We start from the raw sequence: 23,368 nt of genomic DNA on the forward strand, positions 1-23,368 counted from the left end.
TTAAGAACACTAGCACTACCAGGAACTTGCTGCTACACAGAATCACTTTCATCACAACGGATGAAGGCACCTACAAACCAGATCTTTATCACTCATTAAAAATGAAAAGCAGCAAGAGCATCATCTCACTCTGCTAATATTATCTTCTGAGGTAGGAGATGAAAACAAATTCCTCCAGCAGCTAGGCCTTGTGCATACAATAGCAGAGCTTCTAAAGAAATGGGGTTTCTATTGCATCTGATTCTTGCAAGAGAATGTAGATAATTAGGAAAATTTTGTTTCATAAGCTTTATTCAACTTGAATGTCCCTTTCATAAAGAAGGGGGGTTGAGGTGAGGGGAATCATCAGCTATTCTGCCAGAGTAATCCCAGGAGAGTAAAGCAATCTTATTTTTTGTTAAAATAAGGCTACAATTTTCTTTTTAATTACTTATGACTCAAATAGCTCTGAAAGGATCAATATTCCAGAGGCAAGATCAAAAACAAACCAGATGGATATTAGAAAACATTATAATGCAATCTAAATGAGGCTTAGCACATTTCATTAGGTAAGAAAATTTTTGAAGTATTTCTCTCATCACCCAATCTCTTTTATTTTATACAAAGCAAAATTTTAGTCTGCCTCATTACAAGCAGTGCATGAATTTTTTAAACAAGTGTTTTTTTCCTGAAATGCCAATGCTTAAGTTAACTTTCCTTCAACCAAAATAATTTCTGTTCCCTGAACAGGCTTCATACTTGTAATCAGATTCAAAGTTAAATAACACTGAAGAAAACTAGTTTCTGCTGGTCCATCTTATTTTACAAATAAGTGTCTTATATACAGGAAATTCTCCAACTGTTTGCTTGAAGAGTAATATCCTCCAGAACTGAACTGTTGTTTTGGATTAGTCTTTGCACATTCTTCATTTAAATAGAGTACACTTTTAATACAACATGAAGTACTTACCCTTCTAACCTGACATCAGGTAAAGATCTGTTGAGTGCAATCATTTCACTTGCCATTAAATTAAATTGATTTATTTTAAACATTTCTTTCATTTTCTCTTGCTCCTCTTTTGGAATGACCACAGGCTTCCCCATCTCTCCAGGTCCTTCATGTGGTTTTTGTATGGGTTCTGGAACTTAGAATAAATAAAATGTTACTAACTCCTTTTATGCTTGTTTTTGTTTGCTTATACATTAATTCACAATGTAGGCGTGCTTACATTTAGAACAGTCCTAAACCCACCAGGTTTTGAAAGTGAAAACCAGTCTTCACATTTGGGAGTTTAACAGAAATAGTTAAGTGCTATTCCTGGACACCAAAATTCATGTAAAAAACCAATAAGGATTTATTTCTATCCACCATTACATCATAATTGAGTTTAGTAAAGTTCCTGTAAAGGAAAATTCAACTTTTCCAAGAAAACCTGTGTGTGCAAGAAAAAACTGGGATATAAATGACCTCATCAGAGTCTACAGCTTCCTCATGAGGGGAAGAGGAGGGGCAGGCACTGATCTCTTCCTGATGATTGACAGAACCTGAGGGAATGGCCTGAAGCTGTGTCAGGGGAGGTTTAGGTTGGATTTTAGGAAAAGGTTCTTCACCCAGAGGGTGGTTGGGCACTGGAACAGCTCCCCAGCTTGACCGAGTTCAAGAAGCATTTGGACAACACTGACGAGCACAGTGACGAGGGTGTGACTCTTGGGGCGTTCTATGCAGGGCCAGGAGTTGGACTCAAGGATTCTGATAGGTCCCTTCCAACCCAGCATATTCTGTGACTCTGCGATAAATGATGTTCCAGAACAGTAAAGGGTCAATTAAAGTAAAAGCGTAGCTTTACATTTATTTCCACATTTTTATTTTGCAGAATGACATTGGCAGCAACAGTTTAGAAACAATTTCTCTTGTTTGCACCAATGTTATTTTTATGCAACAAAATTATATTTTGGAGTTTAACTCAAAACAATAATACTACACATCTTAAACCTTGAATATCAAATACCTGATCAAACTAAAGAGAAAGAAAGGGAGAAAAGGAATTCAGACTCTTGAATTAATTAGGGTTTTAAACAAAATAAGTAAAAAAAACCAGAGTAGTTTTTAAAAAGTTACACTACTCTTTACAAGTACCATTCATTCTTCTCCCAAACAGAAATGCTTAAATGCTGAATTTGAGGTGTATTATTACTTTACAAACTGAGCAAAATTTTTAATTTAAAAAAATAGTAATTTAAGATCTAAACAGAGGAACAAAGTATTTTAAAATAAAGGCACCAAATCCCTGAGAACTAAGACTAACTTCAAATTATCTTTAGTTTGGATTTAGGATAGCACAGTGTAACTAAACTTTAGGCAGAGATTAAATAGCCACGTAAAAAATAAAAAAAAATTACAAAAAAAGCCTGAGCCTTTCATCCTTGCTGAAACACTAAGATTTAAACATGCATTACAAATAAATGAGGCTTTTTGCTGGTCTGCATTTAGCTTCAATTGGTAACAAGCCCAGCGTGCTCCTTGAGAAACTTTCAAGAACCCGAAGCTACTGCACTAGTGGCATTCACACAGTAGCATTTAGCAGAGGAAATCCTCCCATCACAAGGGTGCTTTCTTTTTACCAAACTCTCTGATTGCCAGTTGAGCTATAAAACCCTAGAAGCTGCCAGCCAGCCACTCACCCACTGAAAATCGATGGAGTCAGCATGTTCAAGCAAGCCCTGAACAGATGGGCTGAGGTGCTCGTTTCAGCCATGGGCTAAGCTGAGCAAGCAGTTTGCTTTGCATTTTTGCCCCTTAAAAAGGTATGGTTGCAACCTGCATCAAAACTCGCTGACTTGAAATTGCATAACCTTCTAAACTACAATTTGTGCCTTCTGGGGGGTAACTAAAAATTATGGTCTACAATAAAGTAATTATTTGGGCTTAATTTTATATATTCAGCTTGGTATCGATATGTGGGCTATCACAAAGATTCTTATTAAGTGTATAACAATGAGTACATAGGTTCACTTAGACAAAATGATTAGACAATGGGTGTTCCACATACATAAAACAATTAAAAAACCCTATCACAATATAGTCATGTGCACCATGTTTTTCAGAGTTCTGAAGAGTGAATGCCTTATCCTACCAAATTACCTATTTAGAAGAAAAAATAAATTTCCTGTTTCATTTATACTTCCAGTTCTTTCTTAAGTTACACTAAGCCAGCTAAACTGATTACCTAAATCAGCCACAACCTCTCACATCTCTCACATTTGCAGATCTTGCTGTTAAGATGAGACTTTAGCACATCAGTGACTGGGATCCTGGTGTACAAATTCCACAAATTCATCAGTTGAATTTTTAAATTTCATTAATAAATACATACTGCTTGATTACACATTTTACCTCAGTACTCCATTCTCCTTGCAGAAAAATCCAGCAACAACTAACTAGATCCAGATATTCTGTGCAACTCACTAAATGCAGACAGTCAAACTGGGGCACAGGCAGGGCAATGACTTTCCAAGAAAAGTTAACCATCTTCTCTCAAGTTTCTGAGAACCATCTTGTCTGGGGCTTTTTTATGGTTATCTGCTTTCCCACAAAAGCACGTAGTTTTCAGATAAACACAAACCAACAACGTTCTCCCAAAATGACTAATAAACACATTGTTAAGCATTCAAACCACAGGGCTCTTTTGTCAGTTAAATAAAAAAAAAAAAATTTCCTTAAACGGACTCCATATACTGATGATATGCTTCTAACAAACAGAAATTTAATTTATAGCTACAGGTTTCAGAACTAAATGAATGACTGAATCACCACCTGATCAAGTAAGAAATCTAGTAATGTATTTCCAGGTATTTCTTGTTTGTATCAGTAAACGATTAGTTTCAAAGAGGGCTTGATGTCTTCCAGATCTTCATTAAAAAATCAGGAACTCTTTATGTCTGTGGACTACAAATTTCTTTTTACCAGGCAATATGCCTGACGAAAACCAGATACTTCAAAATCTAAGACTATCTAAAGACAGGAAAAATGGTTGGATTCTTCTGGTGAGATGTCTTTAGGGCCCAGGTAAACTGACCAATGCAAAGTCCAGCCACCTTTGGAGGCTTCACCATAATTACAAGAAAGCTATTAGGAGAGGTGAAAGTTCAGAGAAGTTCTGCCTCTTACACACACCTCAACCTTAATAGAACAAGACTGATTTGTGATGAATGGTTCACATTTTCAAAAATTGTATCTTGAATTGCTCACTTTTCTTCTTAGGATTTTTTCATGCAAATGAGATTATTCAGAAGTAATACATAATTTAGAGATTCCATCTTTACCAGAGCTCTAAATTCAGAACACAAGGCCTTGATTGGCAATTGACAAAAATGGCTGGTCCTAGTTTAACTTTGTCATTGCTCCAGGAAAAGCGCAGAAGTAGCAAGGAGCTGAGATTACAGGACTCTTGCAACACACCAGTCCTAATTCTGAAAGATTCACCACCACCCAGGGCTTCTAATCATTATACAAGGGGAATGCAGCTTGAGGGAGGAAAAAAAAAGAGAAAAAGGATGAATTTGAAAGTTTAGTTAGAAACCACATCAAGTGCCAAAGCTGGAAGTTCTTTTGCAACCATACCTTTAAGAAGCCTATAACTGGGGGTAAAGAATGACTCATTTCATCTTCATTTAAGTCAATACCTCAGAGATGACATACAGGGTTCTTACCTAAGACAGAGCTACACAAAAGCAATCTTTATAACTTTATTACTAAAACCGTGGTACTACCTAGGCATATTTTGTTTACAAGAACGGTCCCTAATTGGACTGTTAGAGAACAGCTTGAACACTCTCTTTAAGTCTGGAACTTGTTTACATTTGTTAAGCAGCTCTATTTCAGGCTGTGAAATCTAAAGTGTAATGCCAATCCCCATGTGAAAACAATAATACTCAAGTAACTATCCTATGAATTTCAGATTTGGAAAAAAATACTGCATAACATGGATAATGCTTATTAAGGTTAAGTGGGGTTTTTTTTTTCCAATTCATAGCAACCTTTAAACTTACAGCAACAGCCTTCCACAGACAACAAGTAATTACTCTTTGTGAATTTTACAGAGTAATTATCGGGAATTACAAAAAGGGAACCACCACCCAGAAGATGTGGCAATAGGAAGAATATGTGTGGTGTTTTAGGTACGGGGTGTGCACCATCCACATCATCTGGGTGGCTCAGAGTAGGTGAGGCAACCTCAGAGCTGAGCACTGGGAGAGAGCTTCCCCCAGCTTCTACTCCCAACCTCTCTGGGGTGGTCACGGCAGTGAGAAGAAAGAGCAGCGATATCAGTTAGGACAAGCACAGGCTCCCTCACAGCTCCCATGGATTGTTGCTGGAAACAATACTGATGATGGGTGTTCTGATCCCAGTTCCTCAGGTTACCTCCTGAAGCTATTGCAGATGTCTTCTGCCATGGTGGAGGGGGTGGGCAAAAGCTTGAGTCACAGCCAAATCATCCCACACAATTACAGTCACTAGACTCCAACTATCCCTCCCTATGGTAAAATCTTAGTTCCCCAGGTTTGTACTCACCAGACCCCATGCCAGGCTCCCTTTTCCCAAGGCATCTCCACTTCAGCTGTCTTCCTGCCTGGCTAGTGGCCTGTCTCTTTTATATCTCACCTTTTGTCCCCTCAATTCCACACTTGTGTCATTTCAACTCCCAGCCCTCAGACACAAAGACTTTTATCTCACTCATCCTACAGTTCCCCATAATCATGTACACTGATTTTTCTACAGTTGCACATTCCTTTACCATTCCTTATTTTGACCAATTTAAAAAATATAACAGACACAAGCTGAAGTTCCTGATTTAAGATGGTAGTATCTTATGCCATCAATACCAAGGAGAAAGATTCTTCTCAAAGACAATTATGACTATGGCTCTTGCCCAATTCTAAAAAAAGAAAATCCCTCCATTTTCTGTGTTAAAGACCTATGGAAAGCATCCTTCTAACTTCATGAAAGCCCAAACTGTCCAAAATTATCCTCAAAATCCTTTGCTCTTGCTGAAATAGCTAAAGACTGATTTTTCCAACTAGAAAAGCACAACTTAAAATAAACAAACTCTTCAGAAAAACTTACTTACATGTTGAGTAGGTTCATTAAATGCCATGGAATTCTTCCATGAATTGCAAAGAGAAGCTGTATACCAGAGTAACATGGACAAGAGGCTATTAAATTCAGAACACTTGCATAATTTATGCTGAATCAAGAAAACTAATTCAATTATGAGAATTAAAAGCAGAGGAAAAAGCGAAGTGAAAAAGCAGATTTTGATAAAAGCTGAACAGACAAAATAGACTCAATGTTATCTGAGAAGACTCCAGGCATTCTGAGCAGGAACAAATCCACTACAGCTTCCAAGTCAGTAAACTACTGGAACAAGTAAAAATATTTATGATCAGGCATGCAGCTTGGTTGAAAGGAAATGTCACAGGGTCAGCCAAGGTTTCTAGCAGGCCTATTTCTGCACATGCCTTACTATAGATCAGCTGTTTAAAAAAAAAACGACCCAAGAAAATGTACAAAACTACACACAAGGTTTTGTTTGGGTGGTTTTTCATTTGTTTGTTTACCAGCCAACTATAAGATATTAAAAATATATCAAGAATTATAACACACAGAGATTTGGGCAAAGGTCAGAATGAAGACTGTACTCAACTAAGTAAAACTAGTGTTGCACAGGGAAAGTCATAACACTAATCTGTCAAAACAGAAGACTTTCCCTCACCTGAAGGTTCCCCCAATGACTTCATGTGTAAAGTCATCTGAAATTTCAACATAATCAACATATCACACTAAGTTGAGAGATATTGACTTCACCTGCTGTTTGCTGGCATAAGTTATCTGCTTTATGGGAAGCCAAAAAGTGGATCTATTCCTACATAACAACACATCAGTCATTGTCTTACCATCATAAGAATTACCAAACTTCTGAAAAAAAAAGAAAAAAGAGGACAGAAAAAAGACTGAGATCCTGTAGAAGACATACTTTCTACATGAGCCTACTTAATTTTCTCATCACTTTCCGCTTACTGAAAAAGAAACCCAAAAGATGAAATGCAAGCAACGGAAAATTTAAGTTACTTCTGCAAAATTCAGGTGTATTAGAACCTTTTTAAAATGTTTGTATGCAGTTGTGGAAACAACAGTCCAGAGGTGCTGAGCACAGAAATTCTACATTCTATAGAGTGTTCTCTGGGGAGATTTATTGGCTTGTTTTCGTCACAGGGAAAGAAAACAAGTAAACCAAATCTGACATTTCCTAAATACCTCCCTAGTGTTATTCTGTAACAGAGCAACATAATTCTTAAAATACTTCCAAAAATTTCCCAGGAAGGTCAAGGTTCACACCAGATGTCAACAGGTGAAAAAGTTTTTTGTGATGGAAAGCAATAACCTTGAGTGCAATTGGCTGACTGGACTTAACAATTAGCATCGCTGAATAGGTTTCCAATATCAGCAGTGAAACACAGACGTAGCCTTTTTGGTGGGAGAGACACCAAACTACAAAATTAGATGTTTCACAAAGAAACTGGAGGCAGCAGCTGCCTGCAGTTCTAAATGCATATGCTGAGCCATTGCAGGGATGAGAAATCTCCCTGTACCACTCCTTTCTCCCATGTGATCAACTATGTTGACTTCCTAAAAATAAAGTTGGCAACATCAATAGTAGTGCTGCCAAAAAAACCCAAAACAAAACAACACTTCACTTGTCTAATTGGTACTCAAAAACTAAGATGGCAATAACAAAACTGAAAACTTATCTGAAGACCTTTAGTAGTGAATAACACAGCTATCACTTACAAGTTATGTACATAAGCACGTGCTCATACTTGTCACTTTTACATCCAAGTCCATTCTGTTATCATAAACCTTTTCATTACAATATTCACTGTGCCTTATTGCTACAGCCATTGTCCAAATTTTGGCTTAGGTGGGTTGTGGGGCAGGAAGTGTCTTTTGGTTTGGTTGGTTCAAATCTTTTTTTGCAGGGGCAGGCAGACAAATGAGCTTGGCTGTTGGCTTGGTTTGCTTTACTAGCAAGTCTAGTGAAGTTAATAGTGACTTTGCTTTCTCACTCATGGAAATTTAAAATATGCTTTAGACTGCATTAACACGGCTTACATTTCTGAGCTTCTTGTTGCATAGTTTTTTAGGGGTTATTTCATACACATTAGTGCTTAAAATTCTACATCTTAAAAGTTTTAAGTCTGCAACACACATCTCAGGAAACATGGTTATTTCCTAGTCATTCAAAGAACCATGGAACATTCTGTGACACTTAAATGCTGACACAATACTACATTGTTGGGGGGAAAAAAATCCCATATCTTTAAAAAGAGTGCAATTTTAAAGGAGCATAATTTAAAGAATACTCAGGCAGAAAACTTACCATCTCCAGCTGGCAGGCCTCGTTCCTTTTTCTCATCACATTTATTGCATTCACTGAAGTACAGCAATAGAAACATATCCAGAAGGACCCAAACCAAAGAGGTGGCAAGGACCACCTTGCAATATGCAAATTTTTTCATGGCACTTTAAGTCAAATACAAAAATAAAAAAGTATAAATAAAAACATCAACAGGTTTTTTTAATCCAGTTTGAGAGACCACGTTCTATATCTGGAAAAAAAAAAAGAAAAAGATGTCACAAAATTTACCTGAGGACAGATGCTAAAAGCAGAAAATTTTAACTCTATTTTAAATGTAACAATTTAATTACCAAATGATGTATGTAATGAAATGAACACTCTATGCATTTCAATGAGATTAAGGGAGCAGGGTCAGTTATAGCAGCATTATTCCAGTCCTTTATTATGTTAACATTCATCACGTGAAACATTAAAATGAGTGACCAAAACAGAGCCCTTGGCTGAGCCACTGGAAAAGAAGGTAGGCACTCTAATGACATGAGAAGAAACTCTCTGGATACTCTGGAAACCAGAACAACTTCAATGAATGAAAACCAGGAACATCTTGGGAAGTAGGGTATCAGTCTCTACTGTGTGAATCCCACAGCTAATATTTCTCATGCTTCTCCCATGAAGCACACACTGACATTCTGGGTCCATCACTAGGAATGCTGGCCTACAAATGCCAGGATTTTACACAGGGTCTAATTGCATATTACACATTCATCACAAAGATAAATGCTTTACTTTCAGCAAACCAAAAAGAAACATCCCTTTTGGTAAAATTAAACAGTAGGCAAGGTTAACAATGTACCCATAAGCGACCATGATCATTTACTAGGTATGCAAAGCTAAAGTTAGTGATTCTGATACTTAAACTGACTTTATTAGCTTAATGTTTGATTATAGAGCAAACCTTTATACCTTTTCAACATGTATACATTACAATTTTAGAATGCCAGCCTTTGAAATTCTCTTTTGCCTTACTCCAATTACAGACTTTGTTACAAAGACTGCATATTTCCACGACTGGTAGGGCAGAATCAAGAACAGCTTTGAGCTTCCTTACACTAAAATATGGAGGGGCTTAAGTTTTAATTTTTTTTTTTACCACCACTGACATATTTCAACTCAATGTACTTCTGAAATGTTTACCAGTGGGAACAGCTTATGACTTAAAACCAGAATTGTAGACACTCTTAACACAGAAAATGAAGGGAATAAAATAAAGAGACTTCAAAGACACACTAGGAGATTCTACAAATTACATACACAAAGTTCTTCTTACATTCTTTCAGTGAAAACTGAAGAATTTACTGAAAAGGGGAACTTTAGTCACAAGCCTTTGTGCTGGTTTGGGCTGGGGTAGAGTTAATTTCCTTCACTGCAATCAGTAGGGGCCACGTTTTGGATTTTTGCTGGAAACAGTGTTGATAACTCAGGGATGTTTTTGTCACTGCTGATCAGTGCTTACACAGAGTTGAGGCCTTTTCTGCTCTTCACCCCACTCCACCAGCAAGGGGGCTGGGAGTGCACAAGAGGCTGGGAGAGGACACAGCCAGGACAGCCAACCTCAACTGACTCAGGCAATATTCCATACCATATGGAATCATATAAAACTCAGCATATAAAGCTGGGGGAAGAAAAAATAAAGGGGGGGATGTTTGGAGTGATGGCTTTTGTCTTCCCAAGCCATTGTTACTCATGATGGAGCCTTGCTTTCCTGATGATGGCTGAGCACCTGCTTGTCTATGGGAAATAGTGAATGAATTCCTTGTTTTGCTTTGCTTGTTTGTGCAGCTTTTGCTTTAACTCAATTCATTTTTCATTTTAATTCTTCCCATTCTCTCCTCCATCCCATCGGGGTGGTGGGGAGTGAGTGACTGGCTGCTGCATGGGGCTTGGATGCCAGCTGGACATAAAGAACATCAGCTGTAACTATGCAAAAACTTCATTAAAAGCCTGCATTGTTAAGACTGCCCTTCCTTCAGTATTTTACTGTCATAATTTGACCCCTGCCTACCTCCACCCTTCTTAAGGGAAAATACCATGACCTCCCTCTTCTAAATACAGCTTATTTCTTCTTATCAGCAGCAGACACATTCCTATCTCCCTGTATCCCTGTACACTGAAGTCATACAGGTTTGGATGGCACAGCAACACAGAAGCCTGTGGCCTTCCACTTGTACAAGGTTAGAAGGGTGTACAGCCCCCTCTGCTTCCTGCATAGGTGCACATCAAATGCCAAGAATTAATTTTGTTTGGGATCTCAGCTTGTATCTATATAGTTTTGGTCTACAGGGATGACTGTATGAAATTAAGAACTGCAAAAGCATCTGTAACTAACAACTTGATGATAAAGTAGCAGATGAAATTACCACATTGAAACATTAGGTGATGTATGTTGAGAAAAAATCCTAGGGGTTGTTCGTTTGGGGTTTTTTGGTTGTTTTTTTCCGATTTTTTTTTTAAATAGACATGAGGGTAGACCTGAACTCTGGATCTTGGGAGCTGTACTATAAAGTTCTGTAAAACCATCAGCAGCAGCAAAAGAAAAATAAATTTGTTACAGACTACTACGTAGAAAACAGAAACCAAACCATCACTATGCCATTACACAGTATCTGCTTTCCCATCTTGAGTGCTGTGTGAACATCCAGTCTTGTCATTTCAAAAAGGATATAGAAGGATTAGAAGGAACAAGTGAGAAGTGCAAAAGGATGAATACAACAAAGAACAGCTTCATTATAAGATGAAAGTAGCATTTTTCCTCTCTGGAAAAGATGCAACCTAAATCAAGTGGCAGGTCTATAAAATCAAAAGCTGTACAGAGATGGTAAATAGAGATCAACTGTTGCCTTTTACTCCTTCTTCTTGTATTGGCAGAAATCAAGTGAATTTAGCAGCAAGAGGTTAAAACCCAAAAAAAGAATGTATTCCCCACAATGTGTAGTCATCCAGGGGAACTGCCTGCCACCATCCCCTGCCAGGGCTGCACGTCTCTTCATCAGCTATTAAATACCAAGTCCTCACTCCTACTTCAGGCAGTCCCTGACCGTGAACTTTGGAGTCACTGCATTCCAGGAGAGTACAGCCAGGAAGCATCATTCCAGTTTCCCCTATTCTCTGCCCTAGATATGCATATCAACCACTGGCAGAAACAAACACTGTACACAGACAAAATTTGTCTGACACAGTACATGACTGCACTTAAACTCTTCACACAATAGGTTTCTTTTGCTCCAAACTGGGACACCATAGAAAGGATTTGGCAAAGAGTCAAGTCATACCACCACCCTGCTTGTACTTAAAGAACACAAATGCTAATAAAATAAAACGCATTTTGAAAGAAAACTATCAATTCTTATAATTTCAGATTTCTTGAAGTTCAGACTTCTGTGATATTAGGCTATAAAGTAGTGTAAAACACACACTGCACAGTGCTTTGGGGTCCTCAAATTAGGAAGACATCAGGAGAACCATAATCTAGACTTTCTGTCCATAAAAATACCAACTATATCAAGTATTTTAGAATGCATAGCCTGGTGGTATATCTGCCTCTAACACAAGAAAATTCCTTTGTCAGTTCAGTGAAATGTCAAAGAAAGACTTTGCGAACCCTTGGAATCCTCTGAAGGTTCAGGCAAGTGATGAAAAGACAGCCATGCAAAAGCTCAACATACTCTGTTTTCCATCGATAAGGCCCTTCCCTGTGCCTTTAGATGAAGGCTCTCATTCCCTTGGGGAGCCTACCATCTCATGAATTACACTGTATTTTCACCCCTGGTTTTATGACAGCACTCTCCCTCTCTGCTTCCCAGCAAAATTCAGGCAGCACAGCAGTGAAGCAGAGGGGCCCAGAAACTCTGATGAAGCAACTGCTCTCAGCATACCTTGCCCCAGAGCTCTGGGAAGAGGGCTCTACCATCCAGGGCTTGAGTGTACGTTTGTTTTCTCCCTCTGTTAGTGGAGAGTTGGTGGTGGCCTCAACCATGGGAGGGACGCTCTGCCTGAGGTGTTGCTTCTTCTATGGCTATGGAGCAAAGTGAGCAAGGACTAACTGTAGGTGGATGTATTTCCACAGAGACCTTGAAGTGCCACAAGTCGGAGCCCCATGATGCAAAAAAAGAAGAGGCACCTAAGCCTTGCACTCAAAGTATAAGTGGATGGAGACTCCCAAGACAGGGGCTGAGAGAGACAAATCCAGGAAATTAGCGACTTGTGGCAACAGAAGGAAAGCCTGCAGATGTGCCCTTCCAGAACAATTATACTGGCTGGGATGCTGTACGAAGAAAGTCTGACGAATATGACTGAATTACATTTCCTGAGCACGTGAGGAGGTTCTCACATAATCCTGGAGTACAAGTCAGAACGAAACAAGAGTAGCAACAAGAAAGGCACCTTAAGGATATATATATTAAAAAAAAAGTCTGAGAATAAAGCAGATCCAGTGCTGAGCATGGCAAAGGCTAAGATACTCAGTGGCTTTTTCAGCTTCTTTGTTATTGGGTGCCCCATACCAGAACCTAGTGGCAGAGTCTGAGAGAGTGAAACTTTACATGCAGGACACACAGACTGAGTCAGGGATCTCTTAAACCACTTGGACATGTGCAGCTCCACGGCATCAGAAAGGTGGCATCTGAGGGTGCTGAAGGAGCAGGTGGATCTTACTGCAGGGCCATTCTCTATCATCTGTAAAAGGTCTAAAATGGTGATCCAGAGTTGCCTCAAGATTAGGAAAAAAGCTGTCATCAAGAAGGAAAAGGAGAATCTGGAGAACCATCTGCTAGTCAGTCTCACTTCAGTCCTTGCAAAGATTATGTAAGAAATCTTACATACAAACACACAAAAAACCAAACCAAACAACAAACAACAAAACAAACCCAACCCCAAACAAATCACCACAACACAGAAACCAAAAGGGGAACAGGCAGTACGGATACACCAAGGCCACACCATACTTGAACAACTCAGCAGCTTGCTTCAAGGAGAGCACTGGTTTGGTGAACAAAGGGAGAGCAGCGAATGGTGTTTGCGTTAGCTTCAACAGGGACTGCGACAGTCTTCCAGAGTACTTTTTCAGAACTTAATGAGATTTAATCTGAAGAAGTGGGCTATCAGGGGGGTAGACAGCTAGCTGGACAGCCAGGCTTTATGTGTTCTGACCAGCAGTACAAAGTCCAGCTGACAGACAATCACTGGTGGCAGCTGTCTGAGGCCAGAACTGGAGCTGATACTCATTAGTGTCCTTACTGAGAAGCTGTGGGATGGGACTGAAAGCATACTCAGCAAGGTTGCTGGTGACACCCAACTGGGGTGGAACATGCAGACAATACCTGAAACAATATGCAGGAATGGATCTGGGTGTCTGATTCAAGGGACACCCAAAGGTTAGAAAAACAGTCAGGTTAAAACCTCAAAAATTTAGTAAGTAAAAAGTACAAATTCCTGTACTTAAAGGCCAAGTTGGATAGGGCCCTGAGCAACGTGATCTAGCTGGTGGCATCCCTGCCTGTGGCAAGGGGTTGGAACTAGAATGATCTTTGAAGTCCCTTCCAACTCAAACTATTCTATGATTCTATGATTATCATCCATATAGGCTGGGTATTACCATGCTAGGAAGCTGCTCTGCAGGAAGAAACCTTTGGAGCCTGATAGCAAATTTAAAATGAATAAGCAGCGTGTCCTTATGGCAAAGAAAGTCAACTGCATCTATAAACTAGTCCAGCAACCACAGGAATAATCCCCAAATGCATAGGTTTAATAACTGCATTTACCTACAGAGTAATGTAATAAAACTGAAGATTTTTGCAAAACCAAGTATTTTTCATCTCTTCAAAATACTGTATGATAGATGACAAAACTCTTACACCATGGAAGAAAAAAGAGTATTAAAAACACCTTGGAAAGGGTAGAAACAAAGGCTGTACTTTATCAAGAATAAAGAGAAAAGAGGAAAAATGGGTACATTCAAGTCTTGTTACTTGTGAAGGTCAAGTGAATTTTTCTTCCCTGTGACAAAATCCATGATACATTTGACACTATAGGAAAAGGTCATCCTTAAAATTACTGCTCATATAAAGAGCATTGTTTCACATAACCACCTCTTTTACAAACACAGTTGGCATGGGCATGAAAACTTGCTCTTTTTCAGTATGGCATACAAATACTCAGTCAGTTTTATCTTTGGATCAACTTTATCTCTGTTTATACTAGTGATCAGTCTTCAATTTGACTTTGTGGCAGACTTGACAAAGGACTTCATTGCCATTATTCAGCCAAATCAGGATTCTACACTGGATGCAGCACGTAACCAGACAAAGCTGAGGTAAAGTTTGTTTTCCAGACTTTCAGATATGAATAAACAGAAGCTGGCACAAAGTAAGGGCTCGTCAAAATCCTGACACAACATCTGCTATATTTAAGCTACTAATATCAATTTAAACTAAATGGCAAATGATTAACTGAACAGCATCTAAGGAAAGATTGAAAGCCTACACAAAGCTGAATTTTCAGCTTCTCAGTCTACTTAATGACAGAAGTGATGCCAACACTACAATCAGGTTTCAGAACTACTTTTGCTACTGTGCTGATGTGTTTTGATTTTTGTTTTGTTTTTGTTTGTTTTTTTTTTTTTTACTGGCCTATGCCCTAAATTGGTTTTAGTGCTTGTTTGCAGAGAGCTGATTACCATCAGAACATCAGTAAACAGGTCAGTTTGAGGATAAACAAAGCACTATCTTTCAATGCTATAAAAGCAAGTGTAAAAAAATGTTTAAACCAGAAGGTCAGCCCATCACCTGTGGAAAAGGGGTTATTCTTCATCTTTTTCACAGAAACACAAATACACCCAGTAAATTTCAACAGGCAAAAATAATACTAAAGAGTTTGAGGGTGTCAGTACTCTTCTGCTCAGAAGTTAATATAAGAGAAGTACGTTTCATGGGGCTATGCTCATTGGGGGATTTTGAAAGGTTTTAGTATTCATCTGTTGAGTACAATTCAGCAAGTAAGTTCTGAGGATGTGATGAGAGAAAGCAGATCATACCAGTCTGAACAGTATGAAAACAAATCATTAAAAGCAAACCTGCTCTTCAGAAAAATCTGAGAAATGTAGGTCAGTAAAATAAATTTCCATTCTTTTTCCTCTGTGTAGGAAGACTGCACTTTTAATTCATCAGAAGTGATGTTTTAATTCATAAGTCAATTTTTTAATTGACCATTTGAAAAAAATATCAATTAAGTTTCTAAAACTGGTAGGCCTTGGAATAAAGACAGAATAACACAAACATAGAAGTAGCTGACTACAGTTGAAAAACAAGGATGAACTTCATATACCAAAGGCAGAAGCTATTGGTTCATACCTCCTTTCCTACAAATGAATAGAATGCACCATTATACTTACAAAAGTAGAAGCTCTTGTGAGGTTAAAATCTCTCATCACATAGAAAACCAATACCCAAAATGGAACAACAGGTATGCACTACAACTACAGTTTTGTCAAACTGTTTATAACTGTATGGGAACCATGCGACTGAGTACTTGAACCTCTGATTCTCCCTGTTTAGGATCACAGAATCATAGACTACTTCACGCTGGAAGGGGCCTTCTTACCCAAGTAGTCTCTACTTAACCCCTAAACTTTTATGATTACTTCTAAGTACTTCTACATAGTAAGGAAATTACATTTCTGAATTGAAAAAAAATTGGCTTTTAAAAAGTTTGACTTTTAAAACAAGTTCTTTCAGTCAATTCAGGAAAGTTAATTGAAAATACAATGCTACTTTGGTACCTATAGTTTTCAGAAACCTCTTAGCTGTAGTCACTGAACTTCTGAAAACAGCTTATAATTTTGCAAATCAGTTCTTAATGGTTTCTCAAATGAGTTTGTAAGCATGCCAAATTCCCTCAATAGAGCATTTTTGAGAATGAAATAAAATATTATTTACACAACTGCTCAAATGAAAACCTTTGAAATCACTTAAATTACCCTTTTTCCCAGTCATAGTCAGACCTTTTTTAGATTGACTTTAAGAAAGCCTTGTCTTGCTTGCAGGAAGAAACTGCAATGGGAAAGGTTTCAAAGGACCAGATGAACAATATCTTAATCAAATAATAAGAGTTCAAACGAATTCAATCCACAGATTTTGGATTTACATTCTTTTTTTACAGCGATTTTTGCTATGCAAGAAAAGGAATAAATTGATCCAGGAGGGAGATGAAATATTCCCTATCAGAATATCACTGTAAATATTGCAAGAGCTCAAGGGGATAGCTAAAATTTGGAAATTAAGAATACAATAAAAGTACAAGGACTCCTGCTGTCATATAACCAGCTGAGATTCACTAGATGTCTGTTCTATGACTTTGAAGTAGATTTCAAATGTCTGAGGCAACAACTTCATTTCTCAGTTGTTCTACAGGTCGAATGAAAATTATCTAAAACCAGACATCTCATTCAGGGATTCTCCACATATTTCCATTTTTTCAACTGCTCTAAAATTTAAAATATACTTCTACTATGTCCAGTGAGAAATCAGAATATATTACTTAATATTGCCAATCCTATATCAAAAAACAACTACACATCTTTTTACAGTACTGCTTAAAATATTTTGAGTACATCATTAGCCCATGTTAACTGCAACACATAGCAAAATGAATACACAGATATACAACATCTAGGAGGTGTTTGCATGGGCATTAAGTTATTGGGTGTTGCAGTACTGGCAGGTAAGTTCAAACCACTACTATTCAAACCTTTTCCCTCTTAGACCGAAAAGCAGAATTGCCTCTCCTGACAGGTGCAGAATAGGCAATCCTTTTAGGAAAGCAGATTTATAAGCCAAAAGACAGTTATTTCTTTTCCTGAAACAACTGCAGTCTTAAATTGGGTTACTGACACCTCAGATGCTGACAGAGAGCAAACATTCCTCTTCAAAGCCATAGCTACTTCACATGCACACTCTGGGAGGGCTACTGAGGGTGCTTGACTAAGAGTAACAGCCAGCTAGAGAACACAGGCAGTATTTTCATCACTGAGTATCAGAGGCAGCACGAAGACAATGAGCAATTCATGAGTGAAAAGCTTTTGTTGTTAACAGCAGCAAGAGATGATTTAAGCTCATAAACCCTTGACATGCAATAATTAATGGCTGAAGATGCATCAGTAAGACCTATTTGAGCCTTCTGCTACCCTTCACAGCAGCCTAGAAGGCTGAAGTGGACTAGAACCACTGAGTAGTTTTTCTTTTTGGAAGATTCACAGATGGTGACCCAGCACTTAGCTTTTTCAGCACAGCAACACTCCTGCGGATCAGCATCCCAGAGCTATAAACTGACTCCAGTCTTTAATAAATCCCTGAAGAGCTGTGTTAGCTGTCTTTCAACCTCAACACTGCAGGACTTTTAGAGGAAAATCGAGGTCATATCAACACAGGTGTTCTAGGTGAGGACCTCCATTTCCTCGAGAAAAACAATTTGTCATGTGAGGGACAGACTCTGCAGGTTTACTATTACTCAGAAGAAACAGTTTAAAATTAAGTAATTTTAGGCTCCCTATTGGAGCTAAGTGGTCTTTTAAGAGATTAAAAGCTGAACTACCCAAAATTTATATTGAAGTGGAATAGTGTCACAGTAGTAGAGATTAGGCTATTAGGATCCTATTTGCTGTCTGCAAGGAAAAGCTGTAAACACCTCCATATGTTTAGGTACTTGATCATGTGACAGGATGTAACACAGCATGAAGGCTTCTAGCCAAAAGCAGCATCTCACTTGGCCTTACAAGGCATATGTTCACTAAGAAACAAAGCATGTAAGCAGTCAAGAATTTCTAATAATCAAGAAGTCATACATTCCAAAGATTATTTTAAATAACTTGGCAGGTGCCAGATGAGCTGTAAGTAGAATAGGCTAGCTGATAGGACTTCTTTTAAAGTTAAAATTCCTTCTGGAAAAAATTAAATTTAGTATTGTGAGCAAGGTTCTTTAAGAAATCATATGCAGGAGATTAGATTATGTGGAAGTAAAAGAACAGTAAGTAGTTTCATAGTCTCAATGCTCATATTTTCCATCTTCCTTTAAAATGTTTCTGCATGGTTCAGAAAACCAAATTGTATTCCAAAATGTTTTAAAAGTTCTATATTTAAATGTCTAACAGCAAACTCAGAAATTACCAGCTGAGACTGAACTAAAATGGATACTATCCTTATCAATAGGTTGTTCTTCAAACAAATGTGTCAAATAACAGAATTTTCTGCAGCCGATACTTTCTTCAGTCTGCACATGTCAATGCTCATAAATGTCAGGTAGCATTTGCTTTTGAAGTATTTTGAGGAAATAAGCAAATTCTTCTTGAAAACAGTGATGAACACAGACAAAAGGGTTTCAAATTTACTCTCTATTCTTCTATTAAGTTAGAAGAGAAGAAAATTAGAAACTCAGGTGTCAGAATGAAAGAACTACAAACTTCAAGGAGAAGTCTTTTATTACTTGAAGGTCAGGTGAATTCACCATCACGAAGCTAGCTACACATTTTTCATAGACAAATACCTATGCAGGCTCTGAACAATCAAGTGAATAAATCTTATACAAGACATCCTTGACAGCTTCCTTGTATGTTGTAAGAAATTGTTAAATCTTTCAAGCTAAGTCTCAAATGTTCTAAAATATCAAATCTCCATAAAGCTTCTGATTATTTTTTAGGTATATATCAAAGCCACAAGCTAGAGCAGAATAAAATTATTCATTAATTCTTCAAACACTTTAAAAGATGGCAGAAAATTACATAGGCAAATAGCCATCATTAAGGGTGAATCACTAATGGGCAAGAATTTGATTTAAAGAAAAGCAGAGTCAGCTAATTAGAGAAAAAAAATATTATAGAGGAGATTTCCAGTCACTAGATTCAATCATCCTTGTCTGAGTAACTGCAGAAACCTCTAATCCTGAAAACTTTTTACTGTAGATTAAAAATCCAGAAGGGAAAATTGAAGAAATACCAAATAACTTTGAAGAACGCTTTTTCTCTGCCTTCTCTGCCTATGTGGTAAATATTCAAAATAGTGTTTTAGAAGAAAAGCTTTGAAAAAAACACAGATAAATAAGAAATTATCATACATGCTGGGGCTATAGGGTGTTTATCCCAGAGGAGCTGGCTGAATTCTGCCTAGAGTAACACCAGAACTTGCTGACAAATCAAATATAGGCAGATATCAAGTTAAAAACTGCTGATAAGATAACACATATGACTAATCGTGAAGACTTGAAGAATTGGGATATATAATTTGAAAACATAAAGGTGACAATCATTTAACACATTTAACATTGCAATTCTACTATCGCAAGTAAAATGAAGAATGATATTGCAAGTAGAATGAAGAATGGCAAAGAATTCAAACAAGTTAACAAGTTTTACTTCCCATTCCTTTAAAAGTGGCACTGCAGATAGTTTAAAATAGAAATTGAAAAGCACCACACCTCATCATGTCTAGGGAAACATCAAAATTCTAACCAAAATAAATCAGTAGTTTTGCAGGGCTAAACACTTTTTGAAATACAGAGAAAACATCAGATCTCCATCCAGAAAAGTCTAGCAACAACAACAAAATATCAGAAAGTATGCATGCTTCTCTTTCTCTAGAAAGAAAAGACTGATCGGATATGGAGAAAAAAAAGAAAAGCATTATCAAATTTTGCAACACATTCATGAAATTTTTGCAATGTTTCTCCCAAAAACTTGCGCTTTATATCTACAGGCAAATAAAAAGTCTACCTAGAGAGCAAAAGGCTGTATTTATACAGAAAGGCCATGCAGTTTATAAGCATACATTCTCAGATAAGCCTGTTCTCATAAAGCTGTCTGCTCAGCAGGTAACTTCTGCTGCTAACAACTGCTTTGTACTTAATTAACACACACAGTATCGCACTAAGGAGAAGATTCTTCACATCCATCCTTCCCTTTCCCCCTTAGACTTCCTTGGTTTAGATGCAGTTTTTCTTAATTCTGTCTTTCCAGAGATCGCTGATGTCTTAGGTTACAATGTAAGACGTAACCAAAAGTATGTGTTCTATCACCATCTGTTAAAACCGGGTAGGGCAGGGCTCTTTATCTCTTCCAGGACACATCCCTGATAACTCCCTCTGGGGGATATCTTCTGTTAATGGGCCATCCAGCCTCACTGCACGACTCATAAAATTACATCGTCCCATTGTGAGGTGCTCTGCCCAGGGGGAGGAACCAAGTATTCCTACCTGGATATACTCTGAGGTTTGGAACAGCACAGTCAGCCTTTACCTACTGGATTCCCAGAGGACAAGGGCTACATAACCACCACTGGACCTTCTGAGGAGGACCAGACCCTTCTACAGGATCACTGCTTCAACAGAACCACATCTATCACCTCAAGAAGACTGCAGCCACCACTTAATTGGACTGCTACCACCACCCTGCCCGACAGGGTGTCAGGTTGCATCCTGACCCTGTCAGTGTTTCTGTACTACTGCATTTATTTTTAATTTTCCTATTAAATTGTAGTTCTGATTTTGAGTCTCTCACTGGTTTGCTTTCAAACTAGTACAGCTGACAACACAAGTTTGAGAAATATCACACTTTTAAGTCCTTGGTTTCAATTGTTAATCCATGCAAATGTACACATGGTATGAAAAGAACAACGATGAGATTTTTTTCAACCATGAGACTCATAAATTTTTCCATGTAAAGTTTATTTCTAAAGTAGGCATATTTTAGGTTCTACACTGAAGAGGTGAACGAGAAGAAAAGAACCGTCAGATAAAAAGCTAAAAAGGCAGAATAATAAATGCAGAGTTCTGGAAATCCTGTAGAACTTGAGAACATTTTCCAAGACTGGACAAGGCAAGAAGAAACTGATAGGGAGAAGCTGCTAGAATAGTTTGCAAGCAGAACAATATAGCAATGGCTCTTCTTCGGGACTAGAGTCTCGGATCTTTGTCCATGTGGCATTTTGGTCGTCAGCACTGGTACTGATATTTCCACAGGAACTGAACTTCAGCTCTAGAATTCAGACTTCAGGTGAGCTACAGAGGTTTATATGCTGACCTGTAATGCCTGACATTACAAGAGAGCTTACAGAGGTATCAATACTGTCCATTGTGAACAAAGGCTTGCAAAGGCTGGTTTCACACTGAGACATTCTCACCACAGTTCTACTCTCCCTTTCCTTTTCAGTGCCTTTTTCTCTTTGCTATTCAGCAAGCAAACTATCCTTAACTCTGCCAGGGAGCAGCTATCACCAATTCAGGTCTCTGCAAGCAGATGCCCCCTCCTACCCCATTGTTCTTACATCTACATCTCCTAGCTTGCTACCATACGAACAAAAATTAAGATAACAGGTAAAGTAGAGACAGGATGGAAAATGATCTGCTACTGCTGGACTCAAGACTGTAGAAGAAGAGGAAGAGAAAGTGGCAGAAGAACCCACCTATCTAAGAAATATAAAGTAACTCATATGATTCAAAAAGCATGGTGCACACAGCATCCACCCATCCGATTAAATATATTTCTGTAACTGTAGAGGTAGACAAATATGGGCCAAATCACAGAGATTTTAATTGGCCATGCCCATACTTCTTCCTAATTTTCAACTTCATTGAAAAATATAGAAATTTACATTCAAGTTCACATTTGGTCAAAAGCAGCACTATGGAAAAGATGAGTTCTATAGAAACAGCAGTCGTATTTTGTTAACAGCTTCAAAAATCTGCACTTTTCTTAAAAAAAGGCAAACATATCATGCTTTGAGTTCATTTGTGAAAGAAAATGCTAGAAAAACAAAAATTAATAAAACTTTAAAAAAATAGTTCTCATTTAGGCCATGGGAATTATTTAAACAAAGTCATTTTCAAAAGAAAATGCTACATTTTCATTATTCTGTAATAAATGCTTTTCAAATGTAGCTGGATTTTATTTCTTAAACATTTCTTTTTATTTCTTAAGTATTTATTTCTGTGGAAGAAAAATGGCAGATTCACTCAGACATTAAATTTCAAGACTATACTCTTCAAGCTAGTGATTCTAAAACATGTTTTTCATCTGGCCTAACTTATAAGTTTTCATCCTAGTATGAAAGAGGTTTGACAAATTTAAATAAAATAGCCATAGCAAGATATAGGAAATGCATCAGTAAGGTAAAAAAGAAAATAAAATTTAGAATTTATTTGTTGTGCTGTACAGCAGTCCAGAGAAATCAGAAGAGTGTGATAGGCAATTTGAGGCAGAAAGATTATTTTGTGGAAGAGTTCACTTGTTTCCCCAGTTACCTATAAGTGTGACGATAACAATTTTCTGCACAGTTGCATAGAGAAAACAATCAGCAGAACATTTGGTATGGCAGGTATGCATCAGACTTCACTAAATTACTTACATTTCCTCAAATACTTTGGTGCTTACTACTTTGCCATTTTGTTTTCCCAGAAACTGTCAGGCACTTCATGAAAAAAACAGCTAGTGTATTTAATTTGACACATGATTTTTGAAAGTATAAAGCTTGTAGCAACTTGAGCTTTTTTACAATTCAAAATTAATTCCTGACTAGAAGCCAAGAGACAGACTCACCATAAAAAAGGTCAGTCTGTCAGAAAACATTAAAGAAAGGAATATGATGGAACTGTTTTGGAAATTCAGCTATATATTAATTGAAAATCATGGAATTTGAGAAATAAAAATCACTGTTAAAATTTAAATTAAATCAGATGAGAGATCAGACACTTTTTAAAACATCTTTTAAAATTCTGTGCTCTAAGACATTTAAAATTACTTCTCAGTACCTTTTCTGAAAGATTTTCATGTTCTCTGAAAGCATTAGAATCCTTACAAGAAGAGAGAGTAGACATGTCTGAGAAGCCAGACCACGGTTAAAGACTTATCAACACACTATTACTGTGTAAGTAGCTGC

At 37.7% G+C, this 23,368-nt stretch overlaps 1 protein-coding gene across 3 annotated transcripts in view; it reads right to left on the minus strand.

Moving 5' to 3' along the window:
* Positions 1-23,368, minus strand: part of GALNT1 (polypeptide N-acetylgalactosaminyltransferase 1) — an 87,187-nt gene that overhangs the window by 35,956 nt on the left and 27,863 nt on the right. For all 3 annotated transcript variants that reach the window (XM_069004149.1, XM_069004147.1, XM_069004150.1), the window contains exons 3-4: positions 8,418-8,646; positions 950-1,124 (exon numbers count right to left, since the gene is read on the minus strand). In XM_069004149.1, coding sequence (XP_068860250.1) covers positions 950-1,124; positions 8,418-8,556 — 314 coding nt within the window. In that variant the 5' untranslated portion in view covers positions 8,557-8,646. The remainder of the gene's footprint in view (positions 1-949; positions 1,125-8,417; positions 8,647-23,368) is intronic.

Source organism: Aphelocoma coerulescens, chromosome 2 (assembly GCF_041296385.1).
Source record: "Aphelocoma coerulescens isolate FSJ_1873_10779 chromosome 2, UR_Acoe_1.0, whole genome shotgun sequence".
Taxonomy (NCBI): domain Eukaryota; kingdom Metazoa; phylum Chordata; class Aves; order Passeriformes; family Corvidae; genus Aphelocoma; species Aphelocoma coerulescens.